Source organism: Rattus rattus, chromosome 8 (genome assembly GCF_011064425.1).
Source record: "Rattus rattus isolate New Zealand chromosome 8, Rrattus_CSIRO_v1, whole genome shotgun sequence".
Lineage (NCBI taxonomy): Eukaryota > Metazoa > Chordata > Mammalia > Rodentia > Muridae > Rattus > Rattus rattus.
The window spans coordinates 96,453,480-96,474,595 of record NC_046161.1 but is presented as its reverse complement, the minus strand read 5'-3'; the positions used below and the strand labels follow the sequence as shown (position 1 = coordinate 96,474,595).

At 44.9% G+C, this 21,116-nt stretch overlaps 1 protein-coding gene across 1 annotated transcript in view; it reads left to right on the top strand.

The window, feature by feature from the left end:
• Positions 1-20,756, top strand: part of Nek11 (NIMA related kinase 11) — a 233,237-nt gene extending 212,481 nt beyond the window's left edge. The window contains exon 18 of the mRNA XM_032910420.1: positions 19,981-20,756. Within this exon, the coding sequence (XP_032766311.1) occupies positions 19,981-20,254 (274 nt within the window). The 3' untranslated portion in view covers positions 20,255-20,756. The remainder of the gene's footprint in view (positions 1-19,980) is intronic.
• The last annotated feature ends 360 nt before the right edge of the window (positions 20,757-21,116 follow it).

Genomic DNA, 21,116 nt, shown 5'->3' with positions numbered 1-21,116 from the left:
GAATTAGAACTAAGGACACTGCTAAGTGTGTGACATTGAGCTGCACTCCTCCTGAATGTTTTAGAGGAATTGGCTTGTCGAACATGGCTTAGAGAAATAGAACCCTACACAGTTACCGGCTAAATATTAGACGTCTCAGAAGGTAACCTGAGTAACGGCCGGAAAGCAACAGATTTTGCTTAAATTAATTTTAATCACCATAGAGAAAGTACTTAACGATGGAGCAGAAAGGGTGAGGTCTGTTGGTGTGTGACAAACAAGATGTCAGGAGCCTAGAGTCGAGGAGATCTGAATTCAATCACACACACACACACACACACACACACACACACACACACACACACACGCACACGCACACATGCATGCACACACCCGTGCACACACGTGCACGTGCACATGTGCATGTGTGTATGTGTATATATATATGTGTGTGTGTGTATGCAGATGTGTATACATATATGTAACCCCAGTATCTGACCAAAATAGACAGATTGCGAGTGTACAGCCCACACTAGAGATTGTTATAGTTTTTAGCCTTGGAGATGCTGCTGTATTCTTTTAGCTCTGACCCTGGGACACTGGACACACGCAGTGTGAATATGAGTGCATTTTACACGTGAATGTGTGACATTTACCACACACAGAGCTCATTTAGAAGCCAAGTATCCCAGTAATTTGTGAGATTTAAGTGGATCTCAGGCGTGACTATTTCCTTGAAATTGAAACATTTTCTCCTAGCATGAGGAAGGAAGAGGCTTGGGACTAAGGAAGTGGGAGCTCAGGAAGTGATAAGGCCCATAGGCCTTCCCCAGAGTTACATAAGCAGGAGGCAATCCATGCGGGAGTGGAGACTCGCCCTCAGAACGGCCTGCAAGTTGTACAAGGGGCTCCAGAGATGCAGTTTCCAGGAGGCTTCTGGGTCACCCATGCTCCTGTAAGTGACCCCTCATCTCGGCCTCTGTAAGTAGCCCCAACAAACTTACTGGCTCCCCAATATAGATTTTCATGGAGTAGTTTCTTTGGTCTGACATTGGTGTCCTATCTAGGGTAAATAAATGCTTGTTTTATATTCTCAGGAAAAGTCACACAGCAAGGTGCCAAGGACCCAGCTAGCCTTCTAAGTAACTGCTGGTGTATAAATGGTGGTATATATTTATCAGAAGACACCTTTTAATTGAATGAGCATTTGGCCAACTCACTTATTACCATAATGTCTTTACCTGTAGCAAGCAGCCAAGACTCAAGTTGAGTCTTCCTAGTCTGGAGTGAGCAAGGACAGTTCTCAAACTCTCAGGACCTCTGACATGCCCGCAAGGGAATGAGTAATTAAAATAGGAAAGCCGAGATTTAGAAGCAGAGGAGGCAGACATGTCATAGGAAGGCTTTAGAATTGTGTGGGTTAATTTTAATCATCAATATCCTACCCTAGCATTACCTGGGAAGAGAGCTTCAGTCGAGGATGTAACTAAATCAACTGTGGGAGATCCTCGTGGTTAATTGACTGAGCCCAGTATGGGCGGTGCATTCCCTAGGCTGACTATGACCTGAATAAGAGAGACATCTTAGTCTCTTTCTATAACTGTAACTCAGCTGTCTTTAATTTGAATTTCCCACCACCCCCAGCCACTCTATTTCTATATATTGTTTGTTTATGTAAATGAAAGCTTGCAGAATTTATGTGTGCCTAAATTATTTCAGCTAGCATAATTCTTCTAGATACCTGTCCCTGCAAATGGGAGGATCATCTCTATCAAGTTTGTCTAATATTCCACATATCTGTACACAAATGTGCACATACCACCATTTCTTTATTCACATGTATGATGATAAACATTTGGGTTGGCCCATAGCTTGACATACATATAATTGTCTTAGTGTTCAACACAAAGGTATGAAGACATTGATGACTTTGGACGTGGGTGTGCATATGCAAAGGAAGTTCTCAAAAGGCTGCTTCCTTTGACCTATAATCAGGTAGACGCCCATTGTATGATTGTTATATGAGTTATATGTTAGATGAGTCAGACATCCAGGTTTTCTGAAAAGGGGGAGAAATATTGTGTTCCCCCTGATTTTCTACTCTAATAAAACTTCTTATTGCAAATGAAAGCCCAAATCAAGCATTAAAAACAACTTAATTGCTAATCATCGTATTTTCAAGTGATCCCTAATTAGAGTAAAATTTAAAGAGAATACAAGCATATTAGAATATTTTCACATGTACCTTCATTTGTCCGTATCACACTTGAATTCAGGCCCACACATTCTCGCTGGTTTCAGAGACTCATCAACTCGTTCACTCAAATGCACACTGTTTCTAGGTGTAGTCAGAGGGTGCCTTCAACAGCTTCCTTGGGTGAGAACCTTCTTTTCTCTTTTTCTTTTTTTTTTTTTTTTTAAAAAAAAGATCCGTTTATTTTTATTTATAAGAGTAAATTGTTGCTGTCTTCAGACAGACCAGCAGAGGGCACCAGATCCCATTACAGATGGTTGTGAGCCACCATGTGGTTGCTAGGAATTGAACTCAGGACCTCTGGAAGAGCAGTCTCTCTCTCTCTCTCTCTCTCTCTCTCTCTCTCTCTCTAATAATTTCTCTATCTCATCTTTTATTTGCATTTCTTGATTGCATTTTATTCCCTTTCCGGTTTCTGAGCCAACATCCCTCTAACCCCTCTCCCTCCTCTTCTCTATGGGTGTTCCCCTCCCCATCCCCCCCCCATTACCGCCCTCCCCCCAACAATCATGTTCACTGGGGGTTCAGTCGAAAGAGCAGTCTCTTAAGATGCACTATCCCATGCTTCTCTCTCTCTTTCCTAAAGTCACATTTCTAAGGTGCACCCTTGTTCCTGAAGAGAGCTGCCGACGCCCTTCATGCTTGTACTAAGGCCCTGCACGGCATGGGCGCACCTCCTGGTGAGGGCTGTGCAGCTCTAACTTGGCACAGATTTCTTCTCCCACCAAACAAAATAATAAGGTAGGGGAGAAGAGAGGAACAAAGGAAAAGAAAATAAGAAAGAAAAGGAAGGTGGCGAGGAAGAATAGATCGGGGGCAAAGGAAGGTGCAGAGACCTCATTTATAACTGCATGGGGGAGCTGACTTCTGTTTCCTTCATTTCTTTAAGGCTTATTTTTGTTCTTTGACAGTTTCTTCTATGTATATGAAACTTTAACTTATCTTCACCCCCATTCTCCTCTGTGATATCCGACTTCTTCATATTTTCTTTTCACGTGTGACCGCCTGAGTTTAGTTGCTTGCTTGGGTGTGGATTAATGACGGAGCACCCCGCAGCTTGTCTGCAGCTACACCCCTCCCCCAGCAGACCCTCAGGGAGGGGTGGCACTTTCAGTCCCTGCCTACACTGCCCTTTTTGTGAGGCAGTATGTGCAAACGGCGTCTGACACAACTACCTGCAGTGCAGCACGCTCATGGCTCTGGCATTCTGAGAGGATAGCTCTCACGAGACTGATGCATGGTTCGTTTGTAAATTTTGGTGCTTGAGGCATTGTCTCGCTGTCTCCCAGGCTGACCTTGAACTCTTTCCTGGGCTCAGGATTCCCCTGCCTCTTGAACAGCTGACGCCACAGGCATACACCATCGCACTCAAAGTATAGGACCATCTGAGTAGCAAGAAGCTTTAAGTATGCTAATGAGAAACATTTTGAAAAAAAGCAATATAGATCTTTGCAAGGATGCATGTTCCAGCAAGGAGGGGGAGGGGGAGCTGTGTGTGTTTATCCGGTGAGCTCTCTAGGCTACTTCATTGACAGAACAATGCTTCAGAAGAGTGGCTGTGACCTCTTCTGTGTTATTTTCAAACCTGTGGTAATGTCCAACACAGCCACTGGACTAGTCTACAGCCCTTATAAAGGAATTGTGGGTGTACTTTGAGTAGCATGAAGCATTCTTATGATGTAATGGGGGGTTTATAAAAGAAGTACGATATTGTTCTTACTCACCTTTCTTGAGCATTTTCCAAAGTTATTAAATGTTTCAAAATATAATTAATTTCTCTATAATGTAATATCCTTCTGGGTTGTTTTCAGCTTTTCCAACTCATATATAATATTGACATAAACTTTTTGTTTTTAGCCTAATGTTATTTTCAGATTTCAGGCTTTTTCCTTTGATAAATGTCTTACAATTACTGGTTTACAAAAGGTGACCTTTTATTATAATTACTGATTCATAGGGCACAACCCTTGATGTATTCTACCAAATTGGTTTCCGTAATCCACAAAGATTTATAACGTGATTCTTCAGATTTTGCAAAGTTATCGTTTATTCAACAAACTATTAGATTTGAAATAAAAGTTACTAATGCCCGGCTTCCTTAAAGGCTCCAAACACACCGTTATGGGGAGACATGATGATTCCTTCAGTGTCACCCAATGTGACATCTCAGACTGAGATAGGAGAAACAGACATTTAGAAGCAAAGGGCAGTACGAGAGCTTGGTAAAGTTATGACAGAATGCCAGGGGACTCGGGCACACTGATGGTGTGACTGTGATTGACCAAAGACAGGTGAGGGAAATCCTCTTCACCTACTCATCCCCCACCCCCACCAGTCCTATTACCCTGGGGCAGGTCTACAGGGGAAGGGCCTGCCCCTCGTACCCTGCTAATGTCCAGGGACGAACTGTCCCCATCGGGACAAAGAAGTATCTTCCTTATATTCTTTGAGGTGAGAAGACTCAGCCAGTGTTGGCAGGGTAGCTCCCTGGGTGGGATGGAGGAATGGAGCCCAGTAGCAAGCATTCATCACTCTCTGCTGGGTGACTCTGGGTGCAGTAGGAGCTACTGCTTCAAGATCATGCCTCTCTGACTTCCTGCCATGGTGGACTGCAGTTTTGAACCATGAACCAGAATGAAACGTTTTCCCCTTGAATTGCCGTTGTCGGAATATTTTAACACAGTGACAGGAAAATAATGGAAACATTTGCTCTAGTGTGTGTTGTCGAGGTCTGTCACCATTTATGTATTCCTTTCACAGATCCAAAAAATAAGCTTCCTTCTAGGGATGCACGCACTTATCCTGAGTCTGTAACTAGACATGGCTTTCCAACACCCCTGTCTCCTTTGCTGCTTAGACTAGAAAATGGACACTAAGGTGCTGAACGCGTTTTCTCCGGCTTGGAAATGCAGATCTCCAAGGAAAGCACAAACTCAGCTGCCACAGTTAGCGGCTTACAGTGTTTGTGTCTTCTTTTCCCTTTCCGTGCTCTGTGCACACTCCCACCCCGTGTGCACCTGTGTGTACATGTGTGCGTGCATGCGTGTGTGTGTGTGTGTGAGTGTGTGTGTGTGAGTGTGTGTGCCTATGTGTATGCATGAGGAGCACAGAGGTTAACCTCAGGATACCTCTCTCCCCTGCTTTTGGGACAGTCTCCCCCTAACCTGAAGATTATCCCTAACCAGCGGACCAATAAGCTCTGCCTCCCACTGAAATTACAAGCCCGGGCCACCATGAGTGGCTTTAAAAATCAGAACGGATTCTGGGATAGACCCCATGTTCTCCTGCTTGCAAAGTAAGCACTTAACTAAACTATCTTTCCAACCTCCACTCCCATATACTATAATACACACGTGTGTGGGAGGGGGGTAAATATATATTCCAGGAATTGCTACTTCATTAACTACCTGCAACTTCCAATATTTTACTGCTTTGAACCTGTAAAAATGGGTTCCATATGGCTCAATATAAAACCTGCGGTTTAATTCCTCCCATCTCTTCCCAAGACTGTCTGTATGGCATATCGAATCAAAACTTTGTTTCCCACCAAATGATCTCTGCAGTGCTTGCCCCAGACCCAAACAGAAAAAGAAACCCATCATTAGCACAGCCCTGTGTTTGTCTGACACTTCCCAGTCAGATCTGCAGGAGAATGAAATCAGAATGCAGTATTTCCAACTCGAAGTGAGAAAGGTTTCCTGCGCAGTCAGCAGCACAGAGTTCCGCTCCATACAGCATTAAAATGCAGGGGCCATGTGGCTAGCAGACCCCGAAAGCTATCGAACAAGCTGCAACCCACTCTCCACCTCGGGCCAGGGTGCAGTCCTCTCCAGACAGCGGCCTGGAGCCCCATTGATCCTGATGTGTTATGGATTGAATAACATTAAGTTTACCCTTTGGTTGTTTTATTTATACCTGGTACTTAGTAACCGTGCATACTGATGGAGTGCAGTGTGACATTTCAGTACTTGTGCATGTGTGTAATAACCAGATCTGGGTCATTTCAGTACGTGTACACAGTGTATAATGACCAGGTCTGGGTCAACACATGTGTAGCGATCAGATCCAGGTCATCGGCAGATCCATCACTCAGTATTTATCATTTCCTGAAATTATCAGTAAAATAAATCTGTACACAGCAGGGAAATGGGGAGGGAGGGGAGGAGTCGTCAGTGGAGACAACGGAATCAGCCTGAATCTGAAAATTATAAGAACGCGGGCTGAGCACATCGGCCAGAGAGAGTGCAGCATACAGCGTAGCCTCTGAGGCCATAACTCCCGCTCTCTAACAGCGTTCTCTGCCACCGCTCACGCATGAATGGGCGTGCGTGTGCACATGCATGCACGTGCATACACATGTGTCTGGGTTCTTGTGCACATGCTAGAGAGTTTATCTGGAGGCCAGAGGTCAACACTGAGTGGTGTCCCAATCCACCACAGTAGCTACAAATCCTGTTGCTCAGATTCAGTCAGGAAAACACACCTTCGAGAGAGTTCTTTCCTTTGGCTGCAGAAGAGAATCAGAAAATGGCATCTCTAGGTGAACTAGCAGTTCTCCTGTTTGGTCCTCTTCCCATCATTGGCTCTAAAGCACAGTGTAGTCCTGTCACCTTCTGTCAAAGCAGGTGCCAGCTTCGATTATCCTTTTGTGAATTCATTTCAGTTCTTTGATGGGGAAGGAAGCATGGATTCCCCAGTCACAGCTGTTTTCCCTGCGGCTTCTTTCTCCCTCTTCCTCCTCCCCCACTCTCTCTCTTCTTCCTCTTCCCCCCTTCTTCCTCCTTCTCCCCTCCTTCCTCCTCCTCTTTCCCTCCCTCTTTCTAACTGTGTCTCCTATCCCCCTTGTCCTATTTCTGGCAAGTATTGAGAATAAAGCTACCTGATCAAAGGAGAGGTTTATCTATAAGGTGTCATATGGATGTGTTTGAAAGAGCCAAGGATGGAAACCACACTTCCTTACTCACAGGAAAAGCTGACCATCCTGGTGTTTTCTTCAAAATATGGTGTAGAGCTGTGTTTCAAGTTCAACAGGTTTTCTTTAGAAAACAAACTTCTTTTCATTTTGTGTATGAGTGTTTTTCCTGCATATATGTCTGTATACCTAATGTGTACCTGGTGTTCAAGAAATCCAAAAGAAGGCATTATGTTCTTGGGACTGGATTTACACCACATGGGTGCTAGGAATCGGGCCCAGGTCCTCTGGAAGCACAGCCAGCGCTCTTAACCACTGAGTCATTCCTCTAGCCTCGAATGAGTCATCATCTTAAGGACCATTTGTAGCAAATTCCACAGCCCAAGTGAGTGCACATGATTTACTGTGTAAGCCAAAACACTTATGACCACCTCTGGACCTGGCATGCACTGGGGCTAGCCCAGGTTAGCCCAAATGCAGGACTGTTGCAATTTGTTAGTCTGCCAAAGGACAGATGCACCAAACAGAAGCTGACAAGGACGGCTGCTTTGGAGACAGGACACAGGTACTTAAGCTGAGTGAAGCAGACACTGCTGGAATTTACCATTCACCGACAGCGGACCTGTGAGGGGATGGGTTGTGGGCATTAGTTTGAGTCGTCACCCTGACACAATCTAGAATCACCTAGAAGAGAGGTGGTTTTGGAAGAGTTGGCGAGGGACTTTGTAGATCAGGCTAGCCTGTGGGGGAGTTTGATTGTCTTAATTGATGTGGAAAGAGCTAGCCTGTATGTGGGCAGCACTGTTTTCTGGTTTGGCACCCCAGCCTGGATAAGAGAGTAGGGGAAGACATCCGGGTGCTAAGCTACACTAGTTTATTCCTCTCTACCCTTGACTGATGTGACTAACTGCTTCCAGTCCTGCACGGACTTCTCTGCAGTAACCTGAAATTGCACACTGAGATAAACCTCACCTCCACTAAATTGCATTTAGTCAAGGTATCTTTCACAACAACAGACACAAAACTAGGACACTGGATTGGAAAATTACTTTAAAAGAATCTGGTTAGGATCAAGGGTGCAGGGGTTCGCTGAGCTGGGCTGAGCACGTGGAGAAGTGACCAGTACTGAGGAGGGATCCTTGACAAACCTCCCCAAATACAAGGCAGCTTTAACCTATTCATCTCCAAGGATGCCCTGCAGTTTCCAATCACAAGGACTTATCCTTAACAGGCCATGGCGGTGCACACATGAAATCTCAGTGTTTGAGAGGCTAAGGCAGGAGCTGGTGACTTTGAGATCAACCTGGACCACATAGTGAAGCTCTATGGGGTAGGGCATTGTGGAAGGAAGAGAACTGAGGGAAAATGACTCAGGGTAAGTTTCTTGCTGTACAGGCATGAGGACCCAAGCTGTGATAGCAGCAGCAGCTTCAAAGGCCAGTGTAGTTGTTACATCCGTGTGAGGGTGTGGGTGGATGTTAGCGAGAACCATCTCAGAAAAGGTAAAAAATTAAGGGAAAAAGGCATTCCAACATCAGCTTCTGGTCTTCGCACAGGCTTGCATTGGTGAGAGTGCTTGCGTGCACGCGAGCACACACTCACACACACACACACACCACACACACACACACAACACACACACACACACACACCACACCACAAGGGGGGGTGCAGGACAGCAAATCCAAACCAAGTCTTCCAAACCTATTCTTTACCTTTCCATGTTTTATTTTTTAAACCTTTGCTTTGCAAACCCAATTGTCGTCATTTTGTTGGATTAGGAAATTTGTTTTATCTTCCGATACTTGTTTCTAGTTCTGGAAAGCCCGATGGCATTGGTCTTAGAAGATGAAAACCAACAGGTTTAACTGATAAAAGGAAGCAAAATTGTAATTCAACCAAGAAGGACTTTGTGTGGTCCTTGATTCGTGTCTATTGCTTAGCGAGGTTTAGAGCACACAAGACATCGGGATGGCCAGCACAGTTCGTGTGGTCACCCATCATCGTGGCAACTCTGAAATATCCAGATCGAGGCCTCTGAACCTCGATGCTCTCCTCTGGGAGCCATTTTTCCTTTGTTCAACGGGCCCTTGGCTATATCTTGTCTACGTAACTTATAAATGAAGGTATTCATTCCATTAAGTAGTATTTTTATTCACTCTATTGGGCTTTGCAAGAACTTGTGTGTGTGTGTGTGTGTGTGTGTGCAAGTGTGTGTGCAAGTGCGTGTGTGTAAGTGTGTGCAAGTGTGTGTTTTGTGTGTAGGCTGTGTGTACATGTGTGTGCGTGCATATGTGTGTGCTATCATGTGGGCACACAGGGAGCTGCTTTCTCATGTCCAACTTATTTTTTGAGACAGGCTCTCTCACTGAACCTGGAGCTAATGTTTGAGCTAGGGTGGGTGGCCACTGAGCCCCAGGAATCCATCCATCTCTGCTGCCACCCCAACTCTAGGATCACAGACTTACAGCCTCATGTTCAGCTTTTATGTGGGCATTGGTGGACCAAACGCAGGTCTTCCTGCTTGTGCAACAGACACTATTCACCGAGCCAACTTTCCAGCCCCTGGTTGCTTTCTGGGGAACTGAGGATTGACCAGGGCCTTACTAAGCATGCGTTTTACCACTGAGCGATATCCCCAGCCTGTAATTCTGATTTTTAAAGCTACTCTATTTCATTCTGAATCATTCTATTGTAAACATCCATCTGGACATCATTAGGAAGGGTTGGATGAGATTGACAGTGAATCAATATGAAAATAATGAGTTAATGTGGAACTTGTGTCTGAAAAGCGAGATTTTCTGTGGTTTATTTTTTCTTGTTTTAGGATAATTTCGACCAAGGAGATGCTTGCAAGAATGGTCACAATGCCTCTTCTGTTAAAAGTCTTCCTCGCTGAAGGGATTTAGATACACAGACATCGTATCATACTCTACACTTTATCATGTATAACACATCCTCATGCTAACGATGGTATAGCCATGGAAAGACATTGCACACATTGGTCGGCCGACTAGCAGCACAGGCTCCACGAAGTGCCGTGATCTTGTAGTGACAAAGGCTGATGTTGACTTAAACTCTTGCTATCTGTAGCACAGTTATAATAGCACCGATTCCCAGAGCACAGCAAGGAAGAAAGCTTCCAACGTACCCCTGCTTAGCTGTCAGGACGTTAGACACAGAGTAACTCTCGTTATTATCCTGTATAATTTGTACTCTCTGGGAAATGCTTATGAAAACATATGGGAAGTTAGATGTGCAGTCATGATTGGATGCCAGATTGAGACACAAGGGCAGACGTGGCTCTGAAGTCCGAGTGACCAGCTCAGCAGGAGAACGGCATCACCCCTGACCCTGACATTAGAGTCAGGTGGGAATCAGTCACTGGGTCTGTACTGAGGCATTTGTGATCTCTTGTAGGCAGTGGCTCCTTGTTCAGCCACCCTAAATGACACAGAGTCTTGTTGGGACACTGCTCAGACCATGGCAGCCGGTCAGAGACTCCCTGTGCCTCTGAGGTTAACTCACCATCCTTCACAGAGGCTCCAAGGCCATAGCCTGCTTAGGTGACTCCCCTTATCTCTGCTTTTGAGATTCTTCTTTATGTATGTATTTTATTATATATATATAATATATACATATACATATATATATATATATATGTCATATATGAATGCCGAATAGTTCCCCTTTTGGCATTCCTGTGTGTATGAATGTGTCTCGCTCTATATCTAGATCCCACACGCGCTGCTTTGTCTTTCTCTCCCCTCATGCCCTCCTCTTGTTCTTTTTGTTCCTCTCTGGATATTTTGTGTCGTGAAAGTAACTTATCTATATTCTCTAAACAAATAAAAACGTGCAATGTTTATGTTTCTGAAACTGGCTTCTTTTGCTTTAGACAACGGTCTCCAGTTCTATTCATTTCCCAATTTCATTCTTTCTTTTCAATTCTGTTGTGCGTGTGTGTGAGGGCTGTGATGTCTGAGCTCTTCTGTGTGCGGTAGTGCATGAATGTGTGCGTTCACACCATGCATGTGGAGACCAGAAGTCAGAGTCAGAAGGAGCCAGCGTCTCCTTTGGTCATGTCCCGCCTTTTATTGTTATTGTGTAAAGTGTTTCTGTGCACATGGACACACATGTGGCACTCAGAGGACAGCCTTTAGGAGTGAGTTCTCAGTTTCCACCATGAAGCTCAGAGGATCAACCGTGGATCACTAAGATTGCAGGTGAGAACTTTTATCCACGCAGCCGTCACACCAGCCTGCAACCTTATTTTGAGACGAGGTCTCAAACCTGGACAACCTGAGCACATTGATTTGTCTAGACTGTCCACGGGTCTGTCGGATGGTGCCAACCTCCTGTCCCCAACCCTGGCATTGCAGACACACACCTCTATGCCTGGCTTTTACATGGCTGCTGGGATCTGAGCCCAGGTCATGTTTGCTCAGTAGGCACTCCATTAACTGAGCCATCGCCCTGGCCTAGTGACATTCCTTGCGACTGAACAGAATCTTGCTGTGCACATGTGTGACATTTTCTTTATGGTCGCTGTTGGAGGGCCCCTGGGCTGGCCCCTCTTCTTAGCTGTTCTAAACGAAGCTGCCATAAATACGCATGTGCAGATTCCGTGTGCCATGCTTGCTTAGAGTTTTTCTAGTAAATGCCCGGGGATGCTAACTTTGGACAACTGGGTGGGTTTGCTTTGCTTCCAGTTTCCAAAGAAGCTCCGTTCAGATTCCCAGGAGTCTGCAGTTGGCTCACACACCCAGGAGCAGAGTGCGGATGATGCTCTTTCTTTGCATTTCACCTGCATTCCTTGTCTTCATTTTCTGGATGGTGTCATTCAGTCTGGAGTGAGATGGAATCTCAGTGTCTCTCTGGGTGCATTTCCCTGATGGCTAAGGAGGTTGACTATTTCCCCACATATTTATTGGCAGTTTATATTTCTTCTTTCCATGATTATCTGTTCAGTTCACCTAATGACTGAATGCCTCAATTCTGAGGGGTGGGAGAGCCTTAGTTCTTTAGCAGTTATGGGTGGTATTAGTCCCCTGTCAAATGTTTATAGTAGACAAAGGTTCGCTCCCATCTTCAGGCTGTCCCTGAACTCCACACCCACACTTACAGCTCCCCCCCCCACACAAACACACACACACACACACACACACACACACACACACACACAAATGTGACTTTGTAATAAATAGGGCTACCACTGCAGAAGTCTCGCACCTCCTTGGCTGAGTAGTCCAACATTTTTGTCTGGAGTTTGTTTATATGAAGCTATTATGAATGGGATTTTTCCCCTAAATTTCTTTCTCACCAAATTTGTTATTGGTATATTGATTTTCTCTCCTACTACTTTGGTGTAAGTTATTACAGCTCAGAATTTTCTGGTGAAGAATTTAGGTTCTTCTAAGTATAGGATCATATTACCTACAAATAGGGATAATTTCACATCTTCTTTTCCTATTTACATTTTTTTTATTTCTTTCTGCTGTTTTCTTGCACTAGCCAAGCCTTCAAGTGCTGTACCTGACAAGAGCAGAGAGACTAGGCACCCTTGTCTCAGCTCGTATTTTAGACAGAATGCCTCTGCCACCCCATTTTGTACAGCAAATGAGGTTTACTATAATATGGTTTAATTGTGTCGGGACACATGCATTACATTCTTAGTTTCGTCATGAATATTATTATGAGGGGATGTTGAACTCTTTCAAGAGCCTTTTCCTTATCTGTGGAGATGACCAGTGCTTTGTCTCCTTCACCCTGTCTCTTACCATTCTTCTCCAAAGAGTCCCTAACTTCCCTAGTCACTCTTGTCCTTACAGAACTTACATACTCTAAGCCTTCCTGTCCTCTAAACATGGCGGCTCTTCTCTCAGAGTCTACGAGGGATAATTCATGTTCATGATTCATGTCTCCATCCCAGACACCATCTCCTACCTCTACCCTTAAACTAATGAAAACTCCCTCCCACCTCTCATACATAAGCCCCAGGCAAAGGCACGCATCTGGATCCCGTGGTGCTCTGAGCAGCCTTTCGCTACCTCTCTTCCCCTGGAACAAGGAGTGTGTGAAGCCAGCAGTATTTGCATATCCAGGAGCCTGGGTCTCCTTTTCTGCACCACACCCTCACTGTAGCTTGGCAGTATCCTCTCCAAATCCACACTGACACTCAACACCCATGTGATAGTGTTAGGAGGGATGGAGGGATGTGAGGGGGGAGAAAGGAAGCGAGGGGAAAAGCAAGTAGGGGGAGTAACTCCTGAAGGAGCTAAGGCCCTTAGGAAGAGTTGCAAGGGGAGTTCGCAGTTTTGCACTTCTCCCTTCACTGTGAGAGGACAGAATTCTTCCCCTCTGGAGGGTCAGAGAAGCAGCTCCCCACAGCTACTGGACCTGCCCACACCTTCCTCTTAGACTCTCTGAGGTTGAGAACTGTGGAGGAGTGAAGTTACAGCGTTAATAATGAAGTGGAACAGAAATCATGCAGCAGTGCCCACTCTGTGTGTTCACCCCTCCACAGGGCTGGCAAGAAATAGAATGCCTGGCGTCGTGGGGAGACACTAGCATTCGGCAGAAAAACACACTTTAGGGTGGAATGCTTCTACCCACTGCCATCTGTCTTCTTGTTCATTTATCTTACAGGACCTTAGACATTTAGAGACTCCATTAGTGGATACTAAATAAAAGAGGTCACCTGTATGTGTACAAGTTATTAGCAATATCTCTTGTAGCAATGCACCTAGAGACCTCTCCGTTCATGAGTGGCTTTATAAATGGAGGTAGCGCCTGGCCTAGAGAAGTGTGACCTGGTCGTGTGTACAGCTAGCTAGAAGCAAAGCCTGGGAGAACTGATCTTCACTCACCTCCACTCAACATTGATGTCTGCATACCAATTTCTTCATGTGTAAAATGGGCCACCTTTTGCATACTTACCCTCATGTAAATGATGGATAATAGAGACCTGAAGCCCTGGCATCAGCTTTAAAGACAGTATAAATGGTGACAAGGACATAAGACAGCAGGAGCACTGGGGGTGGAGCTGCAGAATGGAACAGCCAAGTTGGAAGATGATGATTTCTTACAATATTAAACATACAATTACCATACAGCCCATCAACACTACCCTTAGGCATTTATCCTAGGAAATAAAACTATATGCTCTCCTGAAAAACATGTAAATACATATAGTAATGTAATTCATAATGCCCAAAATCTAGAAAAAACCCAACTGTTGGTCATCTGTGAATGGATGGACCAATGGGGCACGGTAGAGGAAATGCTGACCAGTGGAACAGAGGGATGAATCGCGATACATCCGACAGCTTGGATAACATCCAGGGCACTGTGCCAAGCGAAAGAAGCTTTTCCTCTGTCTTCAGTGGTTCATATGTAAGGCTAGGTCACCAGCGGAGTGTTATTGGGAAATGTCGTGGCCCTTTAAGAAGTAACCTTGGGTACTTAGGACAATGCCTGTAAAGGGAATCATGGGACTCTGATCCCATCATCCTCTTCCCCATCACCTCATATGCCCTGCCTCTCTCACCTGAGGCCCCAACCAATATGGCCACTTGACCTTAGATTTGAACCTCCAGAAACTGCCTTTACTTCAAAAGTTACTTGGGTTGGGCACTGTCTTATAGGAATAGAAAGATAGCACAACTGTATTCTGAATGGTTCCATACATGACACTCTGGAAAAGACAGACCATCAGTCACCAAAAGTAAAGAAAGGATTCAAAAAGAATTACAATAGGATTCAAGGAAATGCATTTGGGGTTGAGGAGTTACATAGAAACATTCTCTGTCTCAGGGGCTGATTATACACTGTGGTTCATCTGACTCAGAACTATACTCCCAAAAGGGTAAATTTCATTATCTGTAATCGTTCTCTAAAAGTACGTAAAGTCTTTACTGAGAACTCCATTGCTCGAACAAAAGAGACAGTCGCTGGTACCTAGATCCTCAAGCAAACACATGTCCTGCAGGCTTCTCTTTCCCCTTCTTCCCAAGGAAGGACCACTCATCTGACCAAAGGCTCCTAATACTGCCCATCTTCATCTGTTGTAAGAAAGTATCAAATTCATGACTTGCTACCTAGTTTTCTACCGGTCTTTGAATCGTTTATTTCTTTATTCTTTCAATAAATATGCACTGGTCACCAGCAAGCAAAGAATGTTTGTGAGTTTCTGAACGTCGCAGTTCGAGGAAGCCCCAGGCATCACCTCTAGATTGCAGATGACCTCACTGAGCCTCTGAGTTGGAAGTCACACACAAAGACATGCGAGAGGTCGGTGGCAGGACCCACCAGCCAGCACACAGAGCTTTAGATAGGACTTCAGTGCTTCATGGTGCACCATGGCCCCACCTTATCCTGAGAAGCTAATGGCTGCTGTGAGAGATTGTCCCTCAGCTCTGGGTGTGCCCTCCAATGATGGGATTCACGTGAGAAAATGCTTTCTTTCTCTAAGGGGAAGCCTTACTTCTCACAGCAGCAGGAGAACTGTGTGGCAACATCACTACTTTGGTACCTAGATTCAAATGTTCCCCTTGTCACTGTCAGGCCCTGCTTTGGTTTTCATCCCAAGAGAAAAAGAGAAAATTATTGAAAGTGCATATGAGTTTAATTTTTTCAGTTCTTTATTCTTTAATATTTATTTATTCACTCTACATCCCAGTCACAACCTCCTCGCTCTCCTCTCCCACCAGTCCCACCCTCACAAATCCCTCCTTCCATTACCTCCCTTCCTCCTCTGAAGAGGAGGAGAAGCCCCCCTTGGGTACCACACTCCCCGATACATCAAGTCTCAGCAGTTCCTCTCCTACTGGCCCACACACCAGTCCAGGTATGGAAAGGGGATCCAATGGCAGGCAACGGAGTCAGAGACAGCCCCCCCTTCCAATTGTTAGGGGACCCACATGAAGACCAAACTACACATCTGCTACAAATGTTATAAATTCTGTGTTTGCCTCTTGTCTGACATGTAGCTGGTAAAGATTTTCCCCATCCTGTGAGCTGTCTGTTTGCTCTGTTGATGGTCTCTGTTGCTGTACAGAAACTTTTTAAAGTTTATGTCGGCCCATATGCTAACCCTGAGGCAAGTGCCTACGCAGTTGGAGTTCTGTTCAGAAAGATTCTGCCTTGCCTGTGCCTTGAAGCACATCCCCGTGTTTGCCTCTAGCAGCTTCAGTATTTCAGGTCTTACAATCAAGGCATTTTACGCACATCAAGTTGGATTTTGTACAAGATAAAAGATGGAATTCCAGTTTCACCCGACCCAGGTGGTTACCCAGTTTTGCCAGCATCATTTGTTGAATAGACCGTCATTTTTTCCAGCACCTTTGTCAAAAAATTAGGTGGCTTTAGCTATGCCAGATTATTTCTGAGTCCTCTATTCTCTTAACTGGCCTAACCATCTGTTTATGCCAGTACCAGGGAATCTTTCTCATTACGGTCTGTGGTACGATGGAAAAATAACTGTAAAAATTAAACACCAAATGCCTTACAGTTAATAAATGGGCTATTGAAATGAGCATGCAGTCCTCAAAGGAAGAAATAGAAGTGTCTGAAAAATAAGTATTTAAGAAAGTGTTCAACATCCCTAGTCAACTGGAAAATGCACACTAAGACTACCTTGAGATAGCAACTCATCCAGATGAGAGTGGCTGTCATCAATCAATGGTGGTGAGGATGTGGGGAACGAGGGGCCCTAATTCACTGCTGATCAGAGTGCAAAGTAATACCACCATTATGGAAATCAGTGCAGAGGTACTCAGAAAATTAAAAATAAAATTACCATGTGGCCAGGCTGATAGGCAGGCAACTCCTGGACCAATTCACAAAGACTCCACATAGCACAGAGATACCTGCATGGCCGTGTTCATTGCTGTCATATTTATAATCGCAAGGAAATGGAACTAGCCCACGTGTCACAGATGAATGGATGATGACACGTGACCCACATACACAAGGGAATTTTATCCATGTCGAAAAAATTGGAATCATGAAACTCTCAGTGAAATAGATGGGCCTGGAAAGTATGATATTAAACAAAGTAACCCAAACTCAGAAATAAAAACCATTTTCTTTCATATGTAAATCCTAGTCACACACACACACACACACACACACACACACACACACACACACACACGAATGAGCAAGCAGGTGTAAGTGTGAATGAAAGTGGAAAAGACCAAAGGAGAACAATAAAGATACCATCAGAGATGACAAGGGAGGGTGGGAGTGGGTGACACAGGGGTCCTGAAAATGACAGAGCCTGGGGAACCTAGGAGGGGAAAATGGGCAGGAGGAAGGCGAGGGGTGGACAATCGGTAGAACCCACTTGTAAACTAAAGAAGACATTTAAAATACAATATAAAAATATTAAGTGAATAAGCAACATATTGGGGGCTCTGTAAGAAACCCCCAAGATAACGGGAGGCTAGAGTCCTGCTGCCAGGTACAGGGGAACGTAAAAGGAGACAGCCCAGAGAGAGTACAGGTGGCCCTACTAAGGGAGTCTCCTCACAAACTGGCTTCTGACTTCTTGAGAGTTGAGATCACGGAGAGACTAAATCAAGGTCATTCTTCAGCCTCTGCTATACCACAGTGTTTTGGACGTTGGTGAGTGTAATGGATGGCAGCAGCCGGTGGTGTCAGTTTCCTGGTTGGGGGACTGGTCCTCACGGTGAGTTTTTATGTATGAAAGACCAAATGATTGTGGGGAAGCATGGTGTTAGCAAGTCATTCTCAAAGGCTGAGAGTACGAAAGAGGAGTCTGCCCTTCTGGAACTTTTCTGTTAAAATGAGATTGTTTCAAAATTAAACTAGGATTTGAAATGGGAGGATATGTCACATGTTACTCTTATAGAGCCAAAGCCACCTGCGGCCTTTTTCTTTATAGCCTCTGAGATAGAGAAAAGTAAAGGAGAGAAAGAATAGTCAGTATTGCTGTAAGTGCCGTCACAAGACTCAGGAGGACTAGGGGTTCAAGGCCAGCATCAACTACATAGAGTGTCTGAAGCCACCCTGGGCTACATAAGATTCTGTTTCAAAACAAAATTAAAGAACAAAACATAATAGCCAATGTTTAATAGGGTAAAAAAAAAGCAGAGAACATAGATGAAACCAAGAAGCACTTGCTGACAGGAGCCTGGTATAGCTGTCCCCTGAGAGGCTCTGCCAGAGCCTGACCAATACAGATGTGGATACTTACAGCCAACCATTGGACTGAGCACGGGGACTTCAATGAAGAAGTTAGGGAAAGGACTGTAGGAGCTGAAGGGGTTGGCAATCCCATAGGAAGAACAACAATATCAACCAACCAGACACTCCAAAACTCCCAGGGACTAAACTACCCATCAAAGAGTTCACAGGGAGTACCCATGGCTTCAGCCACACATGTAGCAGATTGCCTTGTCTGGCATCAATGGGAGGGGAGACCCTTGGTCCTGTGAAGGCTCGAAGCCCCAGTGTAGGGGAATGCTAAGGTAGTGAGGTGGGAGTGGGTGGGTGGGTCGGGAGCTCCCTCATAGAAGCAGGGGGAGGGGGATGGGCTAGGAGGTTTAGGGAGGGATAACATTTGAAATGTAAATAAAGTAATCAAGTTTTAAAAGGGCAGAACAAAAGCCAAGTAAGTGGGTCTGGAGAAGGGAGACTAGATTTGGGAGGTGAGCAAGGAGAGAGGAAGTGCTCCCTGGGAGCCTGAGTTTCCTGAGTCAGACAAACATACAGCAGGATTTGCTTTGGAGACTGGCAGCTTGGCCGCTGGACTCTGTTAGGTGCCATTAGCCCGCCCCACAGCATTCTTGCCTGATAAGCCTGGTAAGTGGGTATCTAGTCCTCTGTCATCCCCTGCTGCCTGTCCACCCTTGTGCTGTTCAAACTGTAAATGAAGGATTGGGGCAAAGCTGAATTGAAGAATCTCTAAAGCAACTTTGACATCTTTTGACTTCTTTTATGAGAAAGGAAGCGGGATATAAAAAGGGGCAGGGAAATTAAAATGGAACTTCTCTGTATTTGAGGCTCTGACTGACGGTAGCGATAGTCCCCTCCTTCCATACCTTACAGTACAAAGGATGCTGTCCTCCTTTCCGACACCACAAACAGCAGGAACATCCCTCTGAACGAGTCTCCATTCTGTGAATCGTGAGCATTCCAGTACATCTCTGTATCGGGATAGTAGCACCTGCCTGCCCACTTCCTCTTGGCCTCACAAGAGTTTATGGCATGGCTGATTTTTTTTTTTTTTGACCTATAATTTAGAAAATGATTTAAGTGTGCTTACATGCGTGATTGTTGTTGAGACCAGAGTCGTCTAAGAGATAATTTGTTCCTGTCAATGTCAGAGAAGAATCTGTGTCCCCACGTGGCGTTGAGGGCGGGGCTCTGAGTTCTGTGCGCATGCTCTTCAGGTCTTCTGTGCCGTTGCTAATATTTTGTTTCAAATTTTTATTCTTATGTTGTGTATGGCTATTTTTCTGGATGTTTTTTCCTTTTCATTGTAAGTAGCCTTTCTTGGGTTATTATCGTAAGGAAACATCAACAGATCCACTGTGTACAAACACATAGGTGAAGGCAAGAATATGCCTTACGTCTTTTCTGCTGTGTTCATAGCGTCTGAAACCTGGGACACAAACAGCAAACACTCAAGCTTTGCTTGCTGACCACTGTTGAATGCCGAGGATGAGATTCTTCTGTACCTTAGGGTTCTCTCTTTTCCCTCCTAAATGCCAGAGTCACTGTTATTTGTATAACCACCGCCTTTAAAATACATTTTCCTGCAGGTGATCTGTGCGAGACCTGTAATCTTTCCTACCTTTCTTGGCAGATCAGCTGTACAGAAGCTAGGAACGGAAACGTTTGAGGAGGTCTATGGTTACCTCAAGAGAGCAAGGCATCAGAATTGCAGAGAAGCAGAGATCTGGCAGCATCTGGAGACCGTGGTTCCTCTGGCCAGTGACTGCTTTGAAGTTGACCAGCTCCTCTATTTCGAGGAGTTGCTGCTGACCATGGAAGGAAAAGAGTCCACTCTCCAGAGCCCGCACTGGGAAGCCTGCCGAAAGAAGCCGGTCAAGAGCACACATTTCTGTGACGATTCATGAAGTTTACACTCTAGGCTATATCGTGGGAAACTAGTGCGTAACTGGAGCCACTACCCTCCCTTGTGCTCCTGGTCAGATGTAAGGGTATCTGTGGAGAGGCCTGGCTGGCTGCCTGGGCTTAGAGTCACAGGTCAAGGTCACGGATGAAGTCTGGCATCCTGAATGGCTTTCCCTCAGATGTGCAGTCCTCGGGGTTTCCAATAGGATGGGAGCACTCTGAAGACACAAGAATTCTGTACTCTGTCCATCCAGGGCAAGCCCGGTGCCTGACCACTTGTGAGCTCCAGGAAGAATGGCCAGCTTGTGATGGCCACGGGGCACCAGCCTGGCCAATGGCCTGTTCATCTCCAATGATGTAGTTTTGATCGACACTTTCTTCTATGACTAACATGCACACAGTGCATATATTTAAGCCTGGATTGAAAATCCCCAAAGTGTCTCCCTTCTGTGATTTATTTCCAACATTCACTTATGAAGCATTAAAGGCTTGATTCAGAATAAATACAGATTTCATCTTTATAAGACAAATCTCCTATTCTATCTTTTTCTTAGCTAACAGTGTTTCTCAGCTTGTGGGTCATGACCCCCTTGGGGTTGCGTATCAGATGTTTACATTATAGTTCATAACAGTAGCAAAATTACAGTTATGAGGTAGCAATAAAATAACTTTATGTTAAAGGTCACCACAACATGAGTCACAGCGTTAGGAAGGCTGAATGTCACCGTTCTATAATCACATATTGTTAAATGTAACATCCGTGTAAAGGTAATTTTTGTTTTGTTTTGTTTGCTGTTTGTTACTACTAAAACAAAACTATTACACACAAATGTAATATCAGTTGGTGTTTTAAAGATTTAATTT